Raw genomic sequence first — 23,896 nt, forward strand, 5'->3', positions numbered from 1 at the left:
TACCATAATATTTATTGTTGAAGAGAACTAGTCTAGTCTAGTTCTTTCCGACAACAAGTATTTAGGAACAGAGAAAGTACTAGTTTGTTAATTATGTAAGTGCCAGACAATTAAATAGTGCAATCATAGCGTGTAAACAGTCCTAATATACTCATGGACAACACAGTGTTATTCAGATGAGTGTAATATTATGCGTGGTGTGTTTGTACGTATGTTGTACGCCGTTGAAGGTGATCTACTGTCATAATAGTACTACTCCGTAGTACTATGTTTGTGTGTTGTACGCCCCGGCCGGCCCTAATTGAAAGGCATGTAGACAGCGAAATATAAGTATGTTCACATCTATACCTTGCAGTCTAGTTGGCCCTAATTAAAAAAGTAACCTGGCCCAAAAAAAAGTTTGACCTGGTCGTGCTCGTGCATGCATGACCAGGTCAGCACTCCAGCTAGCTAGTATGCCACTAGAACGGGTCAACATATGGTATGCATGGATCAACTCAAGTGCACGGCGCATCCATGTCATAAACAAATGACGATTTGGGTGTCTATTTGGTCAAACCTTTTCCAAACACCCCCACGAACGTAAATTCAGTTATTTACATTTGTGACTATCTACTTGTTTATAAACATGATGCCTATATACATACTTGTTATATCTATTATAAAACGGTGTGAAAGCCTATAATTCAGCTCGTTTGGCATAGTAATATTGCACCAACTATTCTTCTTTTCGAGACTTCGCGTCTCTGAGTGAGAGAGGCATCATCAAATGCCATCGGCAACGAACGTCAGGGTCCCGAGCACACGACACGACAATTGTCGAGTGACCATATTAAGAAACTCCTCCATCGAGATTGGTGGTGCCTTGAGTTGAGTCACGCTCCGCTCGCCTTGCCCTGAGCAAGGGGAGAAACCCTCATATGAAGGTAAAAAAAACGTACGGGCCACGACTGCCGCCGTCGCACCCAAAATGACTATTGTCCAGAGGCGGCGCGCTCGGAGGGGCAATGGCTGCTGCCCACGGCGTGGTGTAGAAGGAGAATGGTGCCCGGATTCCCGATTTCAGGCCAATGTTGGAAGAGGTGAGGCCGACCATGGTGCGGCTTTGGGTCTCCCGTTGGAGAGCATGAAGTGCCAGTGAGAGGGCAAGAGTGTGGTGTGAATGAGAGTGGGAGGTGACTCGAGAAACATAACCTTCAATCTAAGACTACTATGCCACATCAGCACTTTCATGCGGGTCATCCTTGTCATGAACCGATTTAAACGAGCCAAATCGCCAACTCTTCTCACATGGTAGCGTTTTGCCACAGATTAAGAAAAAAGTGATGGTTTTCGGCATAAATTTGTAAAATGATAGTTTCTAAACACGTTTTCACGAAATGTGATAGTTCTTAGTTAAATACTCGTGCGAGGGCAATGCAATGGTGCATAGTGGGTGATGCGTGAGACAGATAGATAGATAGATAGATAATGCGTGATGCGTCGTTGTCATGGTGCACGAGCGTGCGCGCTTGTCGTGGCTTCTTCACCTTTGCCAATTGATTGACGACCCGATCAAACCGTCTCTTTTCCCTGTCGATGGCGACGGCGCCGATGGGTGCCCTGCTCCACACGTACGTACGTACGTTTGGGACAAACGGAGGAGAAGAAAAGGAAGAAGACAACACCGCGTTCCCTCCACCTTGCTTCATCTATCTATCTATATATTTTTCCTTGCTGGCTTCACCACTTCACCATGAGGGGATGCAGCTACTTTACTTCCTTATCAACCACCACCACCGATTAGCTGCTCTTCTTCTTCTTCTTCTTCCTCCTGCTGCTCCAGCTAGGACTAGCAGGCATCCTTCCTTGTTGCCATGCGTGCATCATAAATTAATTGATTAGCTAGTTAGTACATCGACTGCAGACGGGGTAGGATGCAGCAGGCAGCAGAGGCGGAGGGCAGCAACAGCAGCGTGCACACGGTGAACGCGGCCGCCGTCGTTCTGGCCGCCGCCGCCAGGAGCAGCGACGGCCTCCGACCCCAGCTCCACCATCTCCAGCAGGAACAGCTCCACGGCCACGACTCCGACTCCGCTACGGTATGCTTGTTTGGTTCGATCCATCCCTTTTTATCTTGGTGTATTTTTGCAGAATAATTAATACTGTACTAGGATAGCTTGGTCGTTCCTTCATCGATCGATCCTATCTTGATTCGTGCTTGTGTTTGACGTGTTTGAGGGGGTTGGCTTTGTCAAATCCGGCTGTAGCAGCTAGCAGAAGTGTCCGGTCGGTCAGTGCCTAGCCCTAGCCTACCATACATCTCAGCCTCGATCACGGTTGTGTGTTTGCTTGGCTTGGCTTATCTTACCTTTGCCGCACGTGCTGAATGAAACTACTGGTGCTGGCTTGCTACTAGTTGCTGTTGTATGTGTGATGTATCCATCCACACAGTTTACTTTTGACATTTCCTGCGTTCATGCATGTGTTGCCATCTTGTTGGCGCCAAAAGTCACTCACTCTTATTACCTCCACCACTCATCTCGATCAAATTTTAGGCAATTGGCAATGGCATCACTGTACGTGGAAACTAACAAGCCAGGGATAGAGAGTCAATTCTCCACCTGCATGCATCATCCATGAGCCACTCATTTTGTTCGGCTGCCTGCCAAACCAATTAACCAGGTGTTATATATTTTGTGCACTCAACCATATAGTACGAGTATAATTGATTGATTGATTGATTGATTCACTCCTTCACATTGCTTTGCCTCACAACTCACAAGTGCTAAAAAGTTACTGACAGTTGCTCTGCTTTGCTTTCCAGAAGAAACGGTGGTGGTCGCGGCTGTCGGCCACGCTCTGCTTCCGGCCTCACCACCACGGCCACCCGCGCCGCGTCATCGCCGCCGCCTACGAAGACGGCGACACGCCTTTGCCACGCGCGGCCGCCCACACCGCATCCGCGTCGGCCTACGTGCACCAGGCCCCGCCGGCGCAGCCAGTGTTCGCCTTCGCGGCGCCGCCCTCGTCGCCGGCCTCCTCGCTCTTCCAGTCGGAGGCGCCGTCGCCGGTGCTCCTCGACCTCCACGGCACGGCGGGGAGCTCGCCCAGCATGTTCGCCGTGGGGCCCTACGCGCGCGGGCCGCAGCAGCTGGTGTCGCCGCCGGTGCTCTACTCCGCGCTCACCACCGAGCCGTCCACCGCGCCGCGCACGCCCCCGGCCACCACCGGGCCGTCCTCCCCCGAGGTCCCCTTCGCGCGCTTCGTCCACGACGGGCACGAGCTGCTGTTCCACCACGCGGCGTACCAGCTGCGGCGGCAACCGGCACCGCCCCTCGCCTCGCCGGGACCGGAGGCGGGATCCCCTTCGTCGCCCTCCTCGCCGCGACTGTTCCGGAAGCTGCACCGGCGCAACGTGCAGGGCTCGCTTCTCGACGGCCACGTCCCCGTCACCTCCTCCTGTGAAGGCGCCGACGCGAGAGAGCAAGAGGACGACGATGTGCCCGATAGCGCCGGGGAGTTCGTGTTCGGCAATGCCGATGGTGGTGTCGCCGCGCCGGAGGAGGGCATAGACGGCAAGAGCTGGCATTTCTTCCCCACGGCCGAGCATCATGCTAAGATTTGAGTCAAAACCTCTAAACTTTTCCTGCTCTGCTCTTGGCTGCAACAACCAAATACTCGTGCTTCTGCTTGAATGCTAACTAGTAGGAGGATTAACCTCATTCTTCTTTCAGCAAAACAGTTATAAGAGAGAGAAAATTTTTGTAGTACTACAAATCTCCAGTACAAATCTTCTCTTCTTCATGTATGTACAAAGTATAAACAAGCGGATAATAATAGATTGTGACCACTACTTGGTCAGTAGCATGTCAACATATTTGACCAGGAGAGGGGGTTAATTCCATCTATCTATAGTGTGCTACTTCCTCTTTTTTTTAACCCGCGGCCTCTGTATCAATCGATGCATGCAACCATCTTTATTAATTATTTTATAAATGTCTGATAAAAATATACATCAAACCATCCAAAGCCATCATTCACATCTATACACTCGATAATGAGAAGTGTTCTTACTCCCCATATCTAAAATCGGTGTTATCGTCAATCCATCCACATAATGTATCGGGACCAACGGTCGATGCAGCAGACCTAAAGCGCACACCACATGCACACATTAAAAGCCGTCATCATCATTGGTCCACTGACCCAACTTCAGGAGAGAGATCCGTATCATCTTTGCCAGTCCGAACATCCATCGACGCCATCACGGCGCCAAACAGCGCCAGCACCCTGCGCTCATCCGTCCAGACGCAAAGATTCTGGAAGAATTGTCGTGCATAGCATGTGTCAACCAGACATGACTCAGTGTAGCACCTGTCGGCCAGGCATGACTTGACAGCTCCACCAAATCTCGGGGCAAGATGAAGCTGCTCCACCTCCTGCCTCTGTCATCCAACGCTTCTCCACAAAGCATGCTCCCAAGAGAGAAACGGCACCGCAGTACCGTCATCGTCCGATCTGGAAGGCCATATCTTAGGGTATTTTAATATTTGACGGGAAAACAATTTAAAATTGTAACTTAAAACAATTACTTCAACAATTATTTTGGTATTCCAAACAATATTTAAATTTTTTGAACATGTTTCAACAAGATAATAAATTTCAAGAATGAAAAAATGAATTAACAAAAAAAAAAGAACGAAAACGTAACAATAAAAAATAAAAAATGTTGAGCTGCTTGTAAAAATTGGCTTCATTCCTAATTTGTTACCATTATTCAAAAAGTGTTGTGCTTCAAATTTGGTTCACCTTTTAAAAAAATGTTTATGTTTTGACATTTTGAGCAATCTTGAAAAATGACACATTTTTTTCAAATTTCCATACCATTTTTAAAATTGTCAATATTTGTATTTTATGATATCTATTCAAATGCAATGATTTTTTAAAAAATTGTGAACAAACTTTTAGAAGTGTGAGTCTTTATTAAAACAAAGAAACGCAAATCAAAATAAATGAACAAAATGAATAAAAAAGGAATGGTGGGACAGTACCGGTTCGATTGAAATACAAAAAGGAACATAGAATGATTTTTTTTGAAAACAACAACAACAATACAAATAAGAAAGAAACAGTGCAAAAAAGACTGGTTCACTATAGTAAACCGGTCGCTAAGGGATTGTTCTAGTGGTTCGCATTTCCTAGTTAGATGTGAGTATACGTGAGCATATGTCGGGCCGGGCCAAAAAGATCATGATAATAAAAACCCAGGTTCGTGCCAAGCCCAGCCCGACTGGCAGGTCTAGTAAACCGGTCCCGACCTCGAGCCCGAAAAAGCCGTACATAGCCCGGTTGGCCCGGCTCGAGTACGGCTAAAATTGGCTTTTCACAAGACTTAGCCCGACCCGGCCAGATCGTCGGGCTCCATTTCCATGCCCGAGCCCAGCCTAAGGGCATGACCAGGCTCGGTCCGGGATTTTCGGGTCGGGTCGTATCCGGCCATCCGGGCCTAGCTGCCCATGCCCACGTATAGATGTTAGCGACGATACATGGGTTGGGCCACTTCCAGTTTTGCACAGTTCGGCTAAACGGTTTTGAAAGGTTACCTGAGTTATCGGCAGTGTGGCCAACCGGTTTTTTCCTTTGTTGTTATTTTCTGATTTTTTGGTTATCCTTTGTCATTTTTTCTTTTTCTTGTTTTGGCTTATTTTTATGTTTTCTTTCTTTCTCTTCAAGTTTGTTTTATTTTGAATAAAATGTTCACATTTTCCCAAATTCATTATATTTTAGAAAAAAATGCTTCTGTCAATTTTCCTTCAGATTTTTTTAAAATTATTTGCTTATCTTTAAAATGTTTACATATTCAAAAAAGTGTAGATTTTAAAAAGTTGTTTGGCAATCCGAAAAGCACATGAATTTGTTTTTCTCGCTTTTAAATTTTGTTCAGAAATTAAAAAAATTATGTTATAAAACTCGTTCGTGAATTCCAATAATGTTTTAGAATTTTGGAAAATTATTTTAAAAAAGAATCACAAATGAAAAATTCGTCATGTTCTAAAATTTGTTTTCGTATTAAAAAATAAATCAGGAATGTAAAAAGTCTTCATATTTTTGAAAAATTGTTCGTAATATTGGGAAATGAATGAGTTTTCAAATTTTGTTACTACTTTTAAAAAATGTTCGAAAGTTCCAAAAATATTTAGAAATTTTAAAGTTTGTCACATTTTTTTTTAAAAAAAAAACGTTCCTAGTTTCCAAAATGTTTTCAAACAGGTCAAAAATTTGTAGGGTGTAGGAGGAACACGCTAGAGTGAACATGTCGTTGCATTCAATTCTTGAATGATTTGCGCTTGAAGCTGTCACGGTCAATCGTTGTCTCTAATGGCTAGCAGCACTTGATGTCGTCTGTTTGATTGTTGCCAACAGGGCTTGCTTTTCGTGATTTTTTCGACATCGTTCTATTGCCTTGTACGACTGTTTCCCCATCTTTATGCACCTACGTGCTACTTCAGCTGCTAGAAGATGGATATAAGCTTGACACAAGTTTTAATTCTAGAATTACATACACGTCTATAAATCCATTGCAGATTCTTCAGGTCAAATCCACAACCCATCAACAGATTACATCCATGAAGTTGTTGTATGTATATGTGTGTGTGTGTGTGTCTTCCTTTCATTAAGTATACCACTCATATTAATGGTATCAATCAATAATGCGTGGTGGTAATTTTGTGTGCGTCTAGGTGTAGGCCGAGCGATGCAGGTGGATTGGGCTTGGGCTTGGGCTTGGGGGGTGAGGGCGTGGTGCTGCAGCGGAACATGCAGCCAACGGTCTTGAGGTCGCAGTTGGTGATGCAGAGCGGCAGGGTGGGACACGCGATCACGCAAGGGATCATGCACCCGAATACGCACGTCATCACCGCCGTGAAGCACCCCATCATGCACTGCATCATCCCATCCAGCTCCACCGGGTGCCCCATCGTCGTCTTTAACGCCACCGCGGTGTGAGCGTGAACGGCAAGGACGTCGGCGAGGCCAGCCAGGGTGACCAAGGTGATGAGGAGGGCGGCAGAGCCGGCGGTAGCCATGGTAGCTAGCTGATCTTCACTTTGCATGGTGAGATCCTCATTGATAACATAGCTCTTTATATAGGCCTGGGTTTAGCAATAGCGTATCGAACTCGACCTGCATTTCTTGTGTGTTCCTTCTATTGTTGCTTTTCCACTCACTCATGCACACATGACAAGTGTACATGTGATAATTATATAATGTATAATATATGGATGCATGAAATATGTGTGAGCCACGAAACGTGTATCAAATAACGCTTGTTTGTTTGTTTGTTGGACGATACCGGTGTATCTTCACTATCTTACTACTAATATAATTTGAGAAGGCACCATTGAAGCCTCTACGAGAAAATATTATCGTCTTTCAAAACATGTCCATCCGATTACCCTAAGCACAATCTGGATGAAGTATAACAATGAGCCTCAGTTTCTCGATCCACGGGTACGCCTCTTCGTCTTGTCCAAGTAGTTCCCCCGACATTTTAAATGGTGAAGAAGTTTCCATACTATAAAAACGTCCTTACAGTAAAAGTTAAGCAGTTATTGATCATTTGATGGAATCATATATTTCTAAAAAATCTCATTTTTATCATACCATTTATATGTTAAGTAACTAACTAGTACGAATGGTTGCATGAATTGATGCAGAGGTTGGGGGTGATCCTCCTTTTAATTATTATTTTTAACTAGTATGAGATAATAGCATGGTAAAAGTTGCATCAATTGACTTTTGTTTGCCTCTTATATACATTTACAGGACATTTTATTTGGCTTTCTTAGGTCTACCATATTTTTATAGAATTGTTATGCCACACATGTTTTCCTTTCGTTTTATGAAATGTAAAGGTGGTACTTTCAATATAAGCGGGAAAAAGACATTATTTACCAGACAATGGAAAATAGTCAAGGCCAGGTTCAAGTCCTGAACACCCAATGGTGCTAGCTCATCGGTTCTCCTAAATAAAAATTCCACATATGCTACTGCATATTGGACGAGTTTTTATAGGCACATCCAGTGAAGATACACACATCTAGAAAAAATTGTTTCGTGAATCCAGTCTGGCCCCGTGCAATATGGAATTCAACACCTTGCTATAATCTCCACATTATAGCAGGACACATAGAAACAATGGAAGCATTAAGGCTATGTCACTTGAGTATTGATTTACCGAAAGGAAAAACATTATGAAACATGTTGAGGTAGAAATAAGGTTTTACCAATACGTTTAATCTAGAGAAGCCACATGGACTCAAATACGAATATGAGAGATTGAGAGAGAGAGAGAGAGTTTTTTGATCCGAGAAAGATATTTTGGGGGTAGAGAGACCAGTTAATTTAGTCTGTGCCTTGAATCTTCTAGGACCGCAATATCTGGGAACGTTCGATACCAGAGATGGCATTTGCGAATGACTCAAATGTCATTTTTACAACATCAGCCAGATTGCATTTCTGTTTTTCTACAGGAAAAGTGACCCCTAGGACAACAGCTAGCTTGTATTTCTTTCTAGAATATAGAATTACATACACACATATAAAATTCCATTGCAGATACATGAGAAACTGACAACCCGTCGTGGGATTACATGAAGTTGGAAAATCAACCTAGCTGGTCGATTCGGTCTATATAATTGACGTGCATAACACAATCACACAGTTACGAGTTATGGATAGAGCATATCATATCATATCACTCCGTGTGATATACATATGCATGTGTCTTGTTTTCAGTCGATCCGTATATGTGTATAGCATATCACTTTTGTAGGTATCATGCGCGGTGATTGTCGGCGTCTGGAGGTGGAGGTCTTGGTCGTGTTATGGCCGGGCAGGCGGGGCAGGTGGCTTGGGTGGCGCCGGTGCCGGCGGCGAGGGCGTGAAGGCGCATTTGATCATGCCCATAACGTAGGTCTGGTCACAGCCGAACCAGCAGAGCGGCATGTCGGCGGGGGGCTTGGCCATGCACCCGAACACGCAGCCCATCACCGTCGTCCAGCACCCCATCATGCACTCCATCATCCCTTCCAGCTCCGGGACCGTCATTGGCTGGTTCGTCGTCCATGCCGGCACGAAGAGTTCCGCGGCGCGAACAGGCCTCGGGACGCCTGTGGCGGCGTGCAGGTCGGCAAGGCCGGCCAGGACGACGAGGGTGACGAGGAGGACGGCGGAGCTGGTGGTGGTAGCCATCCTGTTGCTGTTGCGGTTGTGGTTGTGGTTGTGGTGATCGATCGATGGGTTTTGTGTGGTGAGCCGTTGTTGGTTTATATAGGGGATGGAACACCTGCTTGTACTTGGCTGGGTTTAGTGTGGCGTATGACACTCGACTTGCGTTTTTGGTGTGTTGTGCCGTTGCTTTTCCGTTACGGGTGATTAACGTATGGATGCATGAAATATGTATGAACCAACAAGTAGTACGCAGGAGTAGCAATGTGAGTAGCTAATAATGTTTGTTGGGCCATACGGGCGTATCTTATATGGAAAACGATAGAGCTCACCCGACTGATCACGGTGCACGCATCGACTGCCTTGGATCGTCCTTTGATCGGACGGACCATATCGCAATTCTCTTCCATGCGTCCACGTGTCCATGCGTCCACATGTTGCAAACACCCGAGCGCAACATGTCTTAGGTTGCGTATTTATTTCTTGGTCGCGTTCTTTTGTCCGCCACATGTCACTGCTCTTACATCATAGGGTGCCCATCTTCACCTTAGAGCATCTCTTGTGGCTTGTCTAAATTTGATAGTCTATATCTTTACATGCATAACGCCGTAAAAAATTTATTTTAGACAACCTCGGTTTTTCAGCGGATTGTCTAAATTTGATAGTCTATATTTCCAATGCCTATATTTTTAACAACTATTTTTCAACGACTCTATTTCCGACGGCTCTATTTAAAACGCATCAACAAATTAGAAACAAAGATGATCATTCTCAGCTTCAAGATGATCTAGTTGAGCACCTTTAGTAGAAGTTTGGACATGAATGATGTAGTACAAGTGACAAATAGTTCAAGTGATAATAAATAGTTGGGAGAACAACAATTGAAGGTCGACCAGATGTGCTCTGGCAGCGAGCAGTGATCTCATCTTGTTTTTTTCTTGTATAATTGCTTATGTGCAGCACTCATACCAGATGCATGTGTCCATGAGCATGATTTTCTCCTCTATTTCAAACTGTTTTCGTGCATCCTCCCTCTCTTGCAATGCAATCTGCTTCTTTTGCAATTCAAAAGCTATCGCGTAGAGAGCAATTTTTGTGGCCTCTTTGATATCATCCTTCTCTATCTTCTCTGCCCACACACTTTCTAATGATAACTTGCAAGCACTATCAAAGGATTCAAAAGCTTTACCTTTCGACAAACGTTCTTTCTTGTCGTTTTTCATACCAGGTCTTAGCTCTTCTTCAAGAGCATTCGTGCATACGTCGAAGTCTTCATCATTAGAGGTTGTACCCGGACTTGCATTCGAGATCTTTTTTTTTCTTTTGAGGAGGACGGACGTGTCTGTCACTTTGGATACTTTTCAAACTCTATATAGCAATGCATCAGTGTAAATGGTTTTTTCTCATCCAATTCAATGTACAAGTGGTGTGCATCTCTTTCCTGCAAAAGGAAATGGAGAGTTAACACTTGCATACAACACATATGGAATATTAGAAGCGAATTAGAAAATAGATGCATACCTTGTCATAGAGAGTCATGCCGCCGCCGTTTCTATTTAATATCCGTTGAACACATGCACAGAACTTGCTCGTGAGTGCTGAAATAACGTTGTAGGGACAAGTGAGTTCATTAGAACCACGCTCCGGCCATGACAGTTTTTTGTGAGTGTTGTAGTAATCTGAAATCCTACCCCAATATGTAGTTGAATTATGATCCGTCCAGGTCACCACATCCAAACTAGTGTTTGTCCATGCTTGGATCAACACCAAACCTCACCACCTGACCAAAATTTCCCTTTTGTGGAGGTTATTTTTGTCGATCTTGGTTTCATAGATGAAGAAATTTTTTGAGTTGGCATGGTCACTTGTTCCCCGACTGGGATGCAATTTGCTGTTCCAACCCAATTTATGTCACTCGATCCCACATTCATCATGTGCAGAAATGAGGAGTTATTCATTTGTGAGTCGATCTCACTTGAGTTTTCCATCTGCACACAAACAATAATTCAACAGTATATGTAGATACCAGTAGCAGCAAAACAAAGAGCAATATATAATAATATATACAGAGGCAGAGCCAACCAAATTCTGGATGCTCTTATCCATCCAGAAACATCTCAGGAATCCTCATCCCACCTCCCCCCCCCCCCCCTCCCTCTCACTCTCTCAGCACCTACCGCTGCACAATCTGGGAGGCCACTCAATGCAGTCCATGTCACTTCTGCAAGCGCACCTAAGCATGGCAGAGTAAATGTGAAAACACAAAGACCATTACAGTTTAAACACGACTTACCTAAATTATGAGCTAAAACATTAGACCGCCGATGAATAAACTTGACCTGAGAAAAAGGGATGTTCGACATACCATCTTTGATCTCTGAGACCACAACACCCACGAGAGAACGATCACGGACATGGGCATTGACTCTCTGCACGAAGGAAAGGCAATCGGAGGTGAAGATCACCGAATCGCATCCCTTCTCGCGTGCAAGTTTAACTGCTCGCCGAAGGGCCCATGCCTCGGCTAATTCTGGTGCAGGGCTTCCATAGTTGGCTTCTTGACATGCAATAACATATTATCCATCAAAGTTGAGGGCAACCACACCTGCACCAAACTTACTCGGTTTGAAGAAGATCGCAGCATCATACATGAATAATACAAACCCTGGCGGTGGCGGAGAACAAAAAGTACCCTAGGCAATGGTCTCACGCCTATGCACAAGATTCGGTTTGTATAGGTGCCGAAAGATCAAATCAACATAAGGTTTTATCTTGAAAACTGTACGGACAGGATGTGGCTCATCTTCATTGTTTTGAAGAGAATTTTGTGCCTCCCAAATATACCTATGGGCCAGTTCTTTTGCTGGCTTCTAGAATAAGCTGGAATAAGCTATCCCATACTCAGCTTATGCTAGAAGCCCAATGATCAAATTTATGTTTTTAGAAGTCTAATAATTAAGACTTGACTAGTAGGCTTCTAAAAATATATTTTTGGTTGGGCTTCTAGAATAAGCTGGAATAAGCTATCCCATACTCAGCTTATGCTAGAAGCCCAATGATCAAATTTATGTTTTTAGAAGTCTAATAATTAAGACTTGACTAGTAGGCTTCTAAAAATATATTTTTGGTTGGGCTTCTAGAATAAGCTGGAATAAGCTATCCCATACTCAGCTTATGCTAGAAGCCCAATGATCAAATTTATGTTTTTAGAAGTCTAATAATTAAGACTTGACTAGTAGGCTTCTAAAAATATATTTTTGGTTGGGCTTCTAGAATAAGCTGGAATAAGCTATCCCATACTCAGCTTATGCTAGAAGCCCAATGATCAAATTTATGTTTTTAGAAGTCTAATAATTAAGACTTGACTAGTAGGCTTCTAAAAATATATTTTTGGTTGGGCTTCTAGAATAAGCTGGGTAGGGGCAGCTTATTCTAGAAGCTCAAAAAAGCCACCAAAAGAACTGGCCCTATGTGAAGGATGAAGGTTAAGGTTCGTTCTGCTAAATCTTGGATGTGTCTTAGCTCTATGCATTTGAATTTCATTATGCATGAAAAATTTAACATGCCCTGCTGTACCACTTTGATTATGCATTTGAATTTCATTATGCCCAAAATTTCGTTCTGCTAAATTCATTATGCATTTGAATTTCATTATGCCCAAAAGAACAATGAGCCTTGATTTTAATGCCGTTCGATTCAGTCGGTATCACTTTGAAGGAAATTCTGGCAATCGTCAATGTACTGTTGTTGGCGCTGCTGAAAGTACATTGTTCTTTCAACCAATTAATTTCTTAGCATTACCGACAGCTGCCATTCCTGTAAGGAAATCTCTTACTGATTTCAAACTGTCATATCCTTTTGGCTATTTATTTCTTTCATGACTTTGTGTCTCTCCAGCACATTTCAACATATGACTGGTACACAATTTATAGCTTTAAATCATCTACCTAGGTGGTCTCTGCTGTGTAGCTCTACTCTTTAAGTGGCACACAAAGTACAGTCGTGACTTCTGAGTCCTGTTTTCTACCACATGCAACATGCCCTGGATCATGGATCTTCATAGGAGTATATGGTTAGCTTATTGCTTGGTGAAAAAATGATATCACTTGGACATTGAGCTTATCTGAAATCTGAAACACATTTACTTACCCTCAATGAATTAAACACATTTACTTACTTACTTACTTACTTACCCTCAATGAATTTTTTTTAATGTTTATAGCTCAGCTGCAACTTTGGACGGAGATGTTCCAGCCTGTGAGGGGCCAGCTGCAGACATGCATGAGTTTGATTAGGCGCGCTGCTTAGTTGACATTCCATTCAGCCAAACAATAAAGTGGGGTAACCAACAATAATTCTGCCCTTTCTAGGAATCCTGAAAAGGGTTATAACCATGCATGCAGACCCAGCAAGTACTTGTGACTGAATTGCTCTTTGCAGAATGTGAAGATTGTCATCTAATAAAGTCGCCCATGCATGTCTGCTCTGCTAGAGACTAGAGTGGTTAGCACCTGATGCCTTTGCGGGTATGCATGCTAGGACCAGGGATAAATACCATATGCTAGCAGGTAGCCATTATCTATTGGGAAGGAAATAGGTTAAGAGTACTACTAGTACTTTTGTAGATATACTCCATGTTGAGTTTTGTTCTGCTCCATGCATCCGAATTTCTTTCTCCCTGGATAAATTTGAACTTCACTTTAGTAATGCTCGCTCGGTATCAAATTAAATTTTGTTACTTGTATCAATCTACCCCGTGCATACAAATTTCTCTCTTCCTTGAGAATTTGAACCTATCTTTAGTAATGGTTGGTTTGAAAGGAATTTTCTTATCACCTCCAGGTCAGGGGAATCAAAGAGGGCAAGAACCCAAGAGGCGCTCCACTAGCCTGCGTTCTGCACTGCAAGAGCAAGCATGGGGTGGGGGTATGTGGAAAAAGCTGGAGATGCAAAGGCAAAGGCAAAGCAAAGCTCAAAGGAAAGGAGAAAGGTGGCCGCACTGCATTGCTGTTGCATGGAGTAAAAGTGAAACCAACGAAACAAATCTCACTCACCCCCACGTACTCCGGCCATCACCCAGCAGAGCAAGAGCACAACCAACCAAAGTCCAACTGTAGTCCGGCCATCCTACATGTGCCCCATGTGGATGTGGGCAGCAACGACACCAAACAAACACTCGTCCGTCCCCGTATGTCTTCCTTCCTTCCTCAACACTCCTCTGGCTCCTCCTCCTCCTCCTCCTCATTTACAAAAGGGCTCAGGTCTCTTCTCAACACCAAACAGCTAAGCTTGGGAAGACGAAGCACAGCAATACCTGACGGCTGACAGTGAGTGAGTGATCATCCTCCATCCACAAGCAGCAGCAGCAGCAGCAGCAGGTCCACATATACCATACATATATGTCGTTGGAGGATCCACGGAGCGCCATGGAGGGGAGGGCGAGGCGGCGTGCCAGCCCGGCCGGGATGCGCACCAAGCCTACTGTCAGGGTGGAGCCGGAGCCGCCGCCGACGCCGCCAACCAGGAGGCACGAGCCAGGGACGAGGGCGGCGGTGGTGTACTACCTGACCCGCAACCACCACCTGGAGCACCCGCACTTCATGGAGGTGACCCTCGCCTCCCCACAAGGCCTCTACCTGCGAGGTTAGTCGTCTGTAAGCTGCAACTTGGCTCTGCCTCATCAGTCGGGTCGTTTGTTCTAGGATGAATGATTGCCTTACCTATTTGTTCAGATGTGATTGGCCGGCTGGACGCCCTGAGAGGGAACGGCATGGCCGCCAAGTATTCTTGGTCCTGCAAGAGGTAACGTACATACATACATACATACCCATCGATCGACCCGTCTGCGGTTGTGGAACCAAGATGCATTGTGTTCATCCATAAGTAGGGCAACGATGCGATGCAATGCAGGAGCTACAAGACTGGGTTCGTGTGGCACGACCTCTCCGCGGACGATCTGCTGCTGCCGACGCAAGGAACAGAGTACGTCCTCAAGGGCTCCGAGCTCCCGTTCCACCACTCAAACCTGCCTCTGCCGCTGCCGGGTATCCATTCCATGAACCTTATGAGAAACTCTAATCTGTTCCCTCATCCAACTACTGCTTAATCATATCATATATTACACATACACTGCTGTTTCAGATCATCAGCAGAATAATGCAGCATGTGCAAAGGTTCATCAGCCCTGCAAGCCGGCTCCACAACAAGACTCGCCTCCTTCTCCTGGATCATCATCAAACCAGGGGTGGGCATCGAAGTCTCCATCTCCTATCCCTACAACTTATCCTGCGGTTCCAGCCATCAAAGAGGACTTCAAAGTACCGCCGCAACCACCGTCACCGTCACCATCACCACCACCAACGACAACAACCAGTGCTGCCGTCGTTCCAGCCATGAAAGAGGACGCTGTGTCGCCGTCAACACCGTCTGCCTCCTCGAGCAACTCGTCCCCTAAGACGAGCATGGCTTCTTCCTCGGGCACAAGCTCGCCCAGCCCCACCAAACCCGCAGCGGCCACACAAACTGAAGATAAAGCAAGGTGGGACGACCTGAAGCTGCAACGCACACCGGACGCAGCAAGACCATCATCATCGCCGGAGAGGAGGCCAGAGATCGTCGTGGACGAGCCTCGTGGGCTACGTGCGCCCGCAGGGGAGCACCCTCGTAGCCGGAGGAGCGGGACGCTGCAGTCTCTGATACGGGCGGAGGCGGCCGGCAGGAGGAGGGCCCTTCCTCTGCCGGAGGAGGACGACACGGCTGTTGCTGCTGCTGCTGCCACGGGCGGGTCCGTCAGCGGCAGGCTCAAGCCGGCCAACCTGCTGATGCGGCTCATGGCGTGCGGGCCGAACCACCCCGGCTTCACCTTGGTCCACAACTCGTCGTCGTACAGGCCGCCGCGGTTCGCGCAGCTCGAGTACCCGTCGTCCCCGGAGCTGCTCCCACTCGGAGCGCTCAAGCCCGGAACGGCCGGCGCGTCCACTGTCAGAGCTTCGGGGACGGAGAATTGCAGCGGCCGCCTGCTCGACGGTGCACTTAAGCTCTCTTCTTCGTCGTCGTCGTCTCGCAGTCACCATGAAGGGTACGTACGTACGCAATGCCGATCGATCGATCCCCTTGGACATAATGATCTGTGTGCTGATTGACCCATACCAACATCGATCCTGAAGCACGTAGCACAGTTGCAGAGTTGTTTGCGAGGAAGAAGCGTGGGCAAAGGAGGGCGATGTTTCGAGAAGCGCGAGCAAGAGGACGGGCGATCCGTCGTCGGGGAGGATGGCCTCGTCCAAGGTTGTGTCGTTCCGGGACGTCGACGAATAGGCCATGAAGATGGAAGGAAAGGTATACAAAGCGGTACAAGATCTGTTCTGTGTGTCTCTGTTTTAAGATTAGTGTATTCCATGTTTGAGGATGCATGTGTGCAATGCAGCCAACTGATGATGAACTACTGCAGGAAGGAATGATTCAAGAACTCATCCCGTACTATGGAATGGAATTGGGTGCTTCTTCTTGTTTGGCTGTGAATTTAGTGCGGATCGGACATAATAAACACCACACAGTGTTGTCGATGGGTTCAGTTCAAACCAGGACAAGAACTACTGCAGGAAGGAATTTAGTACTCCCTCCGTTGTGTAATTCTTATCGAGGGTTCAGTTCAAACCACGACAAGAATTATGGAACGGAACGAGTAGCTATGTTGGTAATTAGTTTTTTTCTTTCTTTTTGGCGAGTGATGTTGGCAATTAGTTGTTACAGAATGTAGCAGGTAGTAGTATATATGTTGGTAGTAACTCTTGTTGTGAAAATGGTAATGAACATGCCGTTGTTGTTGTGCTAGTAATGAAGTTTGCTTAGGGAGCAAGCAAGTTAGTTACTCCTACCTCCTTGGCTAATAATACACTCACGAGTAACGTTTGTGGAGTACAAACGCAAGCTGACCGAGATTCAGATCTGCCAGCTACCACTCAACTCGTTGTATTAGAGCATCTACAGCCGGGCGCCTCAAGTGCCCGCGCAGATGGTTCAGTCAGTATTCGGTCATGAAAACATGATCCAAAAGGGTTCCTCAAACGCCTGTGCTGATCGATATCCCTCGTATCCCGTCCAAATACAGGAGGAATATGGAACCCGTCTGGAACGTCGAACCGACGATAGGGTCCCACGTCCGGGCGTGTCTGTCACGTCGGATTGATGATTGGGCCCCACACGGAATCGTCCGGAAACCCAACAATTCAACGTACGTCTCCTCCGATGGCGTCGCTCCGGCTCGTTGCCTGAGGTCAAATCCGGCTATTTTAAGCCCGCCTACGTCCCCTTGGCCAGATCCACCTCCTCCCTCTCCGCGCCGCCAACCCGAGCCCGTCCACCTTCTCTCTTTTGAGGAACAAATCCAAGTGAGGCGTGACACTAGCATCGCTGTCGGCCTACATTCAGAATCGCCGGAGCAGGAGGAGGAGGAGCAACAACATCCGGTTCTGATGAAGGAGGAGGACAAGGAGCTGCGGCTGCCGGCCATGTACCCGGAGCCGGATACAGAGATAGTGGACATCTCTCACAAGGATTAGGATAATATAAGATAGTCGATCTATATAATATGTCGTATGCATGCTTCTATATGAATTTAAGATTTTTACCATATAATACGTCCGGTTATGAAAAATGAATTTAATCCTTAACTGGCCAGAACGTTTAAGATGCCGAATTAGCCTATCAGGGCTGTAGATCTGTTAGAGCAGAGCAGAGAAGAGCTGAGCAGTACTCTTGTCTACTCCACCGCTGCCATGAGTACGTACTAGTATTTCACCTCACAAGGTTGATGGGCATAAACAGTATTAGCATGCTGTGATTTTTGAGCATGCAGCTAGCCAGCTGGTCTCTACCACTGTGATTGAAAAAAAAATGCATTCCCTTCTTTTTAGAAAAAGAGGATTACCTCCGACCTCTGCATCCGAACGATGCATACGGCCCCTTTATTAAAAAAGTAAAGATAGTGCGGCTTCACAAAGTCTTGAACAAAGAAACAAAATAGTGTAAAAAAGATAAAAAATGCCACAACCGGCAAAATAGGCCTAGATGTCTACTCATCTATCCTATTAGTGGACTGCCATCCAAACCGGTTGAAGATATCCCGCGCTATCGTCTCCTATCGGGTAGACCCAGTAACCAAAGGCTCCCTGGATTCCACAGGAGTGAGTAATGATCAAGTACGGATCGATGCAGCCGCTCTGTGTAGTACCTGCAAAAAATGTATATGTGTATGTCTGTCAAACACCACATCGTTCCTACAGTTCCAAATAGCCCAGAAAAGTGCACAAACTCCAATGCGGATGTGTCTAGCAATAATCAAAGGAACTCCATCTAGCCACGTCCCAAATAACGTGTCAATGCTGTCCGAAGGTGAAATATTAAAGGCTATTCGAACAGTTTGCCAAAGAACTTTCGCAAGAGGGCATTGGAGAAAGAGGTGTGAAATATTTTCCTCGTTGTCACAGAAACTACAAGTGGTGCTACCCTCTCAATTTCGTTTAGCCAGGTTGTCTTTTGTTAGAATCACCTTCTTGTGTACAAACCACATGAAGACCTTAATCTTTAAGGGAACCTTTACTTTCCAAATATATCTAGATTTTGGGATAACACTTGTATCAATAAGATCAAGATACATAGACTTAACTGTGAATACTCCACTATTTGTTAGCTTCCAACGCACCCTATCAGGTTCGTCAGAAAACTTTATGTCCATGAGTCTTCTAACTAAGTGAAGCCAATCTGCCCATCTATGTCCTATCAATGCCCTTCGGAATTGTATATTTAGAGGGTTAGATTGGAAAATTGTGGCTACATACGCATCCTTGCGTTGCACAATATTATAGAGGGTTGTATATTGAGTGGCTAGAGGCATCTCTCCCATCTATGTCCTATCAATGCCCTTCGGAATTGTATATGTAGAGGGTTAGATTGGAAAATTGTGGCTACATACGCATCCTTGCGTTGCACAATATTATAGAGGGCTGGATATTGAGTAGCTAGAGGCATCTCTCCCAGCCACGAATCCTCCCAGAATCTAGTACCCTCCCCATTTCCAATGATGAATTTTGTTCTATAAAAGAAGGCTGATCTTACTTTCATCAATTCCTTCCAGAAAGGTGAGTCATTTGGTCTGACGTTTACATGAGCAAGGGTCTTGGAATGTAGGTATTTATTTCGTAAAATTTGTGCCCAGATTCCATCTATCTCCACTGACAGTCTGAACAACCACTTACTCAGCAGACACCTATTCTTCACCTCTAGATTCTCAATGCCCAGACCACCTTGGTCTTTGGGTCTACAGATAATATCCCATCTGGTTAACCTGTATTTCTTCTTGTCTCCATCTGCCTGCCAGAAAAATCTCGACCGATAGAAGTCTAATCTTCTTTGTACCCCTACCGGTACCTCGAAGAAAGACAACAGAAACATGGGCATACTTGTGAGAACCGAGTTGATTGAAATTAATCTACCTCCATATGATAGCAGTTTACCTTTCCAGCAACTTAGCTTTTTCTCAAAGCGATCCTCAACATCTAAGACGCCAAATAAGTAAAGGGAAACACTAAGCGTTCGCCGGATGATTTTAGAAAATAATCCGTCACCTAGCTAGCCGTTGGATGCCCGAGCTAACAGTCGTTTGATCTAACGCGCCCGCATCCCGCCGCATGGTCAGTAGTTATTTCCTGAAACGACGCTCGAGTTGTAAAAACTTTCGCTTTGTTGCAAGAAATAAACTTTTGATCCGTTAATTCCTGAAACAACGGTCGAGTTTCAGAAACAATTTGTTTGTTGCAGATTTTTTTTTCTTCGTCCATCTGTAACATAGGTATTTTTACGAAAGAATTTTTTGCAACAACGGTCGAGTTTCAGGAATTTTTGCAAACAAAGTCAGGTTGCAGAAGCACTACCCCAGCCGGGATCCGGTCTGGCGCGGGGAGGCAGGGCCGACTCGAGTCGGCCGGCGGAAAGAACGTGCCGGCGATGGCTGAGGGCTCCGGTGGCGGCAGGATCGACCGGCGGCGGCGCACCACGGCGGGGCATGCGGGACCGGTGGCGGAGGGGGCGGCGGGGCTGCAGCAGCCAACAGCAGAGGGGCGGCGAGCCACAGCAGGCCGGCGACGCGAGGTCGTCGGGGCGGAGGCACGGGCTGGACAGTTTCTCTGAAACAACTGCCCAATTTCAGAAACCGTGCCCCAGTTTCAGAAAATCGTTTGACGCAGGGTTAGATGAAGTAAGATCCGATTGACGAGGAAGCGGTGGACAATTTATTTGGATCCGTCGGTGGAAGGTAAGAATTTCGCATAAGTAAAATATAAAAGTAACATTTCAGTATACGCTATTTTATGAAAACAGAGAAAATATTATACTCCCTCCGTCCCGTATTAAGTGACGCGGAGAGAGAGCTAAGTCAGTACAAAATTATATGCAAATGGCCTCACTTAAATCGGGACAGAGGGAGTACTATGTACGACTCATCAATGACATTAGAAGATGACATCACACGATATGTGTAATTAGGATTTGATCGACACACCTACAAGGACCAAAATAAGAGAGCTTAATAAATGAATGGATGGACGGACTTTAACCGCCTCAATAATTTTGGTTGTACCATAACGGATGGACGGACGGATGTTTTTTTCTTCTGGTACTCTCTGGACTACTAGTGGTAAATTTAAGAAATGCCACCACCCCATAAACAAAAGCAAAAAAATCAAAGGCAGACAGCGATGATGGAGTTGGTGGCACTGCAGTGAAGTGGATCATATGCATGCATGGTTGATTTTTCAACCTAAAATGGAGAAGCAGTAGAGCTCGTGATCTCCTTTACCACTGCTTGACTTGTTATGGGTATTTTTCAACCTGTTTCATTATTGCCACAAAGGCTGCTACATCCACGTTTTGTCATGCATCCTACATATTCGACTACATATTTTTTAGGGAAACAACATGATTCTGCTACGTATTTTTATTAGTTTTCAAATAATAGTGCTCCATATGGCCCAAGAAACCACAACTGTTATTCCAAAAGCGAAAGGAACTTGAAGTAGCTGCTTAATTGCACCAAGTTCATCTTGAATACCCATATAATTTGGTGACCATGCTCGGCATATATAGCTCCAGCATCCCTGGTTTCAAGCACACCAGAATTGCACAGGACACAAGAATATGAAGGAAGGAAAAAGGTTTTCCTGAGAAGCATTGCCCTGGTGTTCAATCTTTTGTTGATTAAGAGCCAAAAGAAAATCTTGTGCTTGAGTTGACAACATGTTTTCCAGGTCCACTTAATAACTGGCACGGCCGGGGGAAATTCAGTGAGCAATTTATATGCATGTGATACTTTAAAGGTTGGAGAGCCAGATGTCATTTGCCAAGTCTAGTTCATCTGAAAGCACCAATTGATGTAAATATTCGTCCATCTCCTCAAGTTGGATATATGCTTCCTCTCATAGTGGTAAATGAAACTGGCCAGTCAGATCATCTAAATGCCATATTTTGAGACATACTCCCTCCGTTCCTAAATATAAGGCATTATAGAGATTCCATTAGAAGACTACATACGAAGTAAAATGAATGAATTTACATTTTTAAATATGTCTATATACATCCGTATGTAGTTTATAGTGCAATCTCTAAAATGTCTTATATTTAGGGACGGAGGGAGTATATTTGATGATTCTAGACAAAAGAATACAAGGGGCATTTATGCAAGAGTGGCATGTCCTCCCATTTATCCCAAAAGTCCAATGAGGTTAGTTCCATTCTGAATGATACAAACAACATGGTCTTTATAGATTGTCAATAGCTTCAGATAACCCATCCACCAGATAGAACGGATGAGGGAAAATTACGTAGACTTTCATAAGCATAGGATTTTTTATGATGAAATGGATGATAAAACATAACATGTAAAGATCACGTAGCATGTGTAGTTGCGACTTGATCGCCACACCCACGCCCTTGGAGCAATTTATTTACATAACCGATGACGACGCCTGGTGCGTCTGTGAGAGGCACGGGTCAAGATCTCTGAAAAAGGGTTCCCCCATTCTCTTGCTTTGAATTACAAAGCAACCGGCATCGATACAACCCACGATAAGTATTGGAACGGTGCCAGTCACACAAGAAAAATGGAAGAGGAGTAGGGGGCTGCACCTGCACGGTGCCCCGACCGCCTGCCGCGGAGACGGCGCTTAGGGCACGGGAGTGGCTTCACGGGTCGCACAAGATCCTCTACACTATTGGACGTTGGACGATGTTGTAGTGCTGAAGACATACGGGGCCAGGTTCGTATGTACGGTGCTGCACATGCATGGGTTCAGGCCCGTATTGCACGGTGCGTTACTGCATATATCATCCCAACACGATAGGGATAGGGACAGGGACGTAGAGATGGATGGATACCGAATGGACGGCTCAATTGTTTTTGTACCAAGTGGATGGATGGAGCTCAAATTTTTATACTACGTGGGTACTTTCTCTACTACTAGTGGTAAAATTAAGAAATGCCACCACCACCATAAAAAGCAGCAGCGGGAGAGATCAAGGCAGACAGCGATGTGGATCCTCACTTTGGATTTTTCAACCTCTCTCTTCTCTTCTCTTCACTTTGTGCTTGACTTGCATTGTGTTGTGGCACTAGCACGTGTGTGCTCAGTTACCGGGGGCAAAGCATCGGTCTCCATCGCCACTTGCTTTGCCATACACACACACACACACACGGCTAATATTGTGCTGCGTGTCACTCTCGCTTGTGGAAAGTATTGCCCATACCGCATGCAGCAGGAAAGGAAGACTGTTCTTTCGATGTGGATCTCCAAGTTTGAAACTTCAATCTAGTACCATTGCTCAGATTCCCCTCCTCCTAGGATGGCATGCAGGACACACACTGTTTTTGTTTCCTTTTTTTTTATTTCAAAACACACATCTTCCAACAAATGTTACTATGTTGCAAAGATTTGTTGTGTACCTTATATATATTTTTCTTTCTTTTTATTCCCAGACACAAATTTTCCAACAAAAGTTATGTTGCACAGACTTGTTGTGTACCTTACATATTTTCTTCTTTCTTTTATTCCCAGACACAAATTTTCCTACACAAGTTATGTTGCAAAACTTTGTTGTCTACCTTAGTATATACTCCGGTCTCTCGAAGATGCCCATAGGGATATGATATATGTTCATAGGTGTGAGTGTATTTCTGCATGTATGAGCATCTGCGTCTATACCGTATTAAAAAACAATATTCTGGTGGTTCAACATCAATCGTCTTCAAAACATACCTCACACCAATCATATTCTAGATTTTGATAAAATTTGATTTGAGTTGAGTATGTGAGTATGGATAGGAAAGTTGGGAATTTTTTGATTCGGTAACATTTGATTTGATTTGGATATGGGTAGGAAAACACAAGATTTTTTGTGTGTGGCTTAGTTGAGATTTTGATAAGATTTGATTTGATTTGGTTGAATTAATGCATGGGAAAGGAGTTGGATGGAGGTGAAGGCGAACGTGCAATGACCAACTCCCCTTTAATATAGAGATGGACGCGGAGATATCAATTTCGGTATAGGTGTCGGTTGTCTATACTTTCAGTTGCAATCTTTCCTTTATTTTTACTAGGACAATGCCCGTACGATGCGACGGGATATATATATTCTA

At 45.1% G+C, this 23,896-nt stretch overlaps 2 protein-coding genes across 4 annotated transcripts; both read left to right on the top strand.

Annotated features, from left to right (window-relative positions):
• Positions 1 to 1,669: 1,669 nt before the first annotated feature.
• On the top strand, positions 1,670 to 3,649 carry LOC123446799 (atherin-like). 2 transcript variants are annotated; one of them, XM_045123342.1, is made up of 2 exons: positions 1,670 to 2,081; positions 2,807 to 3,649. In XM_045123342.1, the coding sequence occupies exons 1-2, from the start codon at positions 1,917 to 1,919 to the stop codon at positions 3,605 to 3,607; spliced, it is 966 nt and encodes a 321-aa protein (XP_044979277.1). In that variant the 5' UTR covers positions 1,670 to 1,916; the 3' UTR covers positions 3,608 to 3,649. The 2 variants fall into 2 exon arrangements, 1 of the variants encoding a protein (XP_044979277.1); XR_006631440.1 differs by lacking the exon at positions 1,670 to 2,081 and adding an exon at positions 2,296 to 2,664 and having other exon boundaries at positions 2,807 to 2,889.
• A 10,798-nt stretch (positions 3,650 to 14,447) lies between these two features.
• Positions 14,448 to 17,047, top strand: LOC123446800 (protein SOSEKI 3-like). Of its 2 annotated transcripts, none has more exons than XM_045123345.1 (6): positions 14,448 to 14,853; positions 14,943 to 15,012; positions 15,121 to 15,254; positions 15,352 to 16,288; positions 16,395 to 16,548; positions 16,637 to 17,047. In XM_045123345.1, exons 1-5 carry the CDS (start codon positions 14,610 to 14,612, stop codon positions 16,525 to 16,527), a joined length of 1,518 nt encoding a protein of 505 aa, XP_044979280.1. In that variant the 5' UTR covers positions 14,448 to 14,609; the 3' UTR covers positions 16,528 to 16,548; positions 16,637 to 17,047. The 2 variants fall into 2 exon arrangements, with proteins under 2 accessions (XP_044979280.1, XP_044979278.1); XM_045123343.1 differs by having other exon boundaries at positions 16,661 to 17,047.
• The last annotated feature ends 6,849 nt before the right edge of the window (positions 17,048 to 23,896 follow it).

Source organism: Hordeum vulgare, chromosome 4H (assembly GCF_904849725.1).
Source record: "Hordeum vulgare subsp. vulgare chromosome 4H, MorexV3_pseudomolecules_assembly, whole genome shotgun sequence".
NCBI lineage: Eukaryota > Viridiplantae > Streptophyta > Magnoliopsida > Poales > Poaceae > Hordeum > Hordeum vulgare.

Excerpts from the sequence above, each read along its gene's own strand:
- LOC123446800 (XM_045123345.1), top strand. The coding sequence starts at position 14,610 with ATGTCGTTGGAGGATCCACGGAGCGCCATGGAGGGGAGGGCGAGGCGG. Across the intron at positions 14,854-14,942 it reads ACAAGGCCTCTACCTGCGAG|ATGTGATTGGCCGGCTGGAC; the intron begins GTTAGTCGTCTG and ends CTATTTGTTCAG. Across the intron at positions 15,255-15,351 it reads CCTGCCTCTGCCGCTGCCGG|ATCATCAGCAGAATAATGCA; the intron begins GTATCCATTCCA and ends CTGCTGTTTCAG.
- LOC123446799 (XM_045123342.1), top strand. The coding sequence starts at position 1,917 with ATGCAGCAGGCAGCAGAGGCGGAGGGCAGCAACAGCAGCGTGCACACG. Across the intron at positions 2,082-2,806 it reads ACGACTCCGACTCCGCTACG|AAGAAACGGTGGTGGTCGCG; the intron begins GTATGCTTGTTT and ends TTTGCTTTCCAG.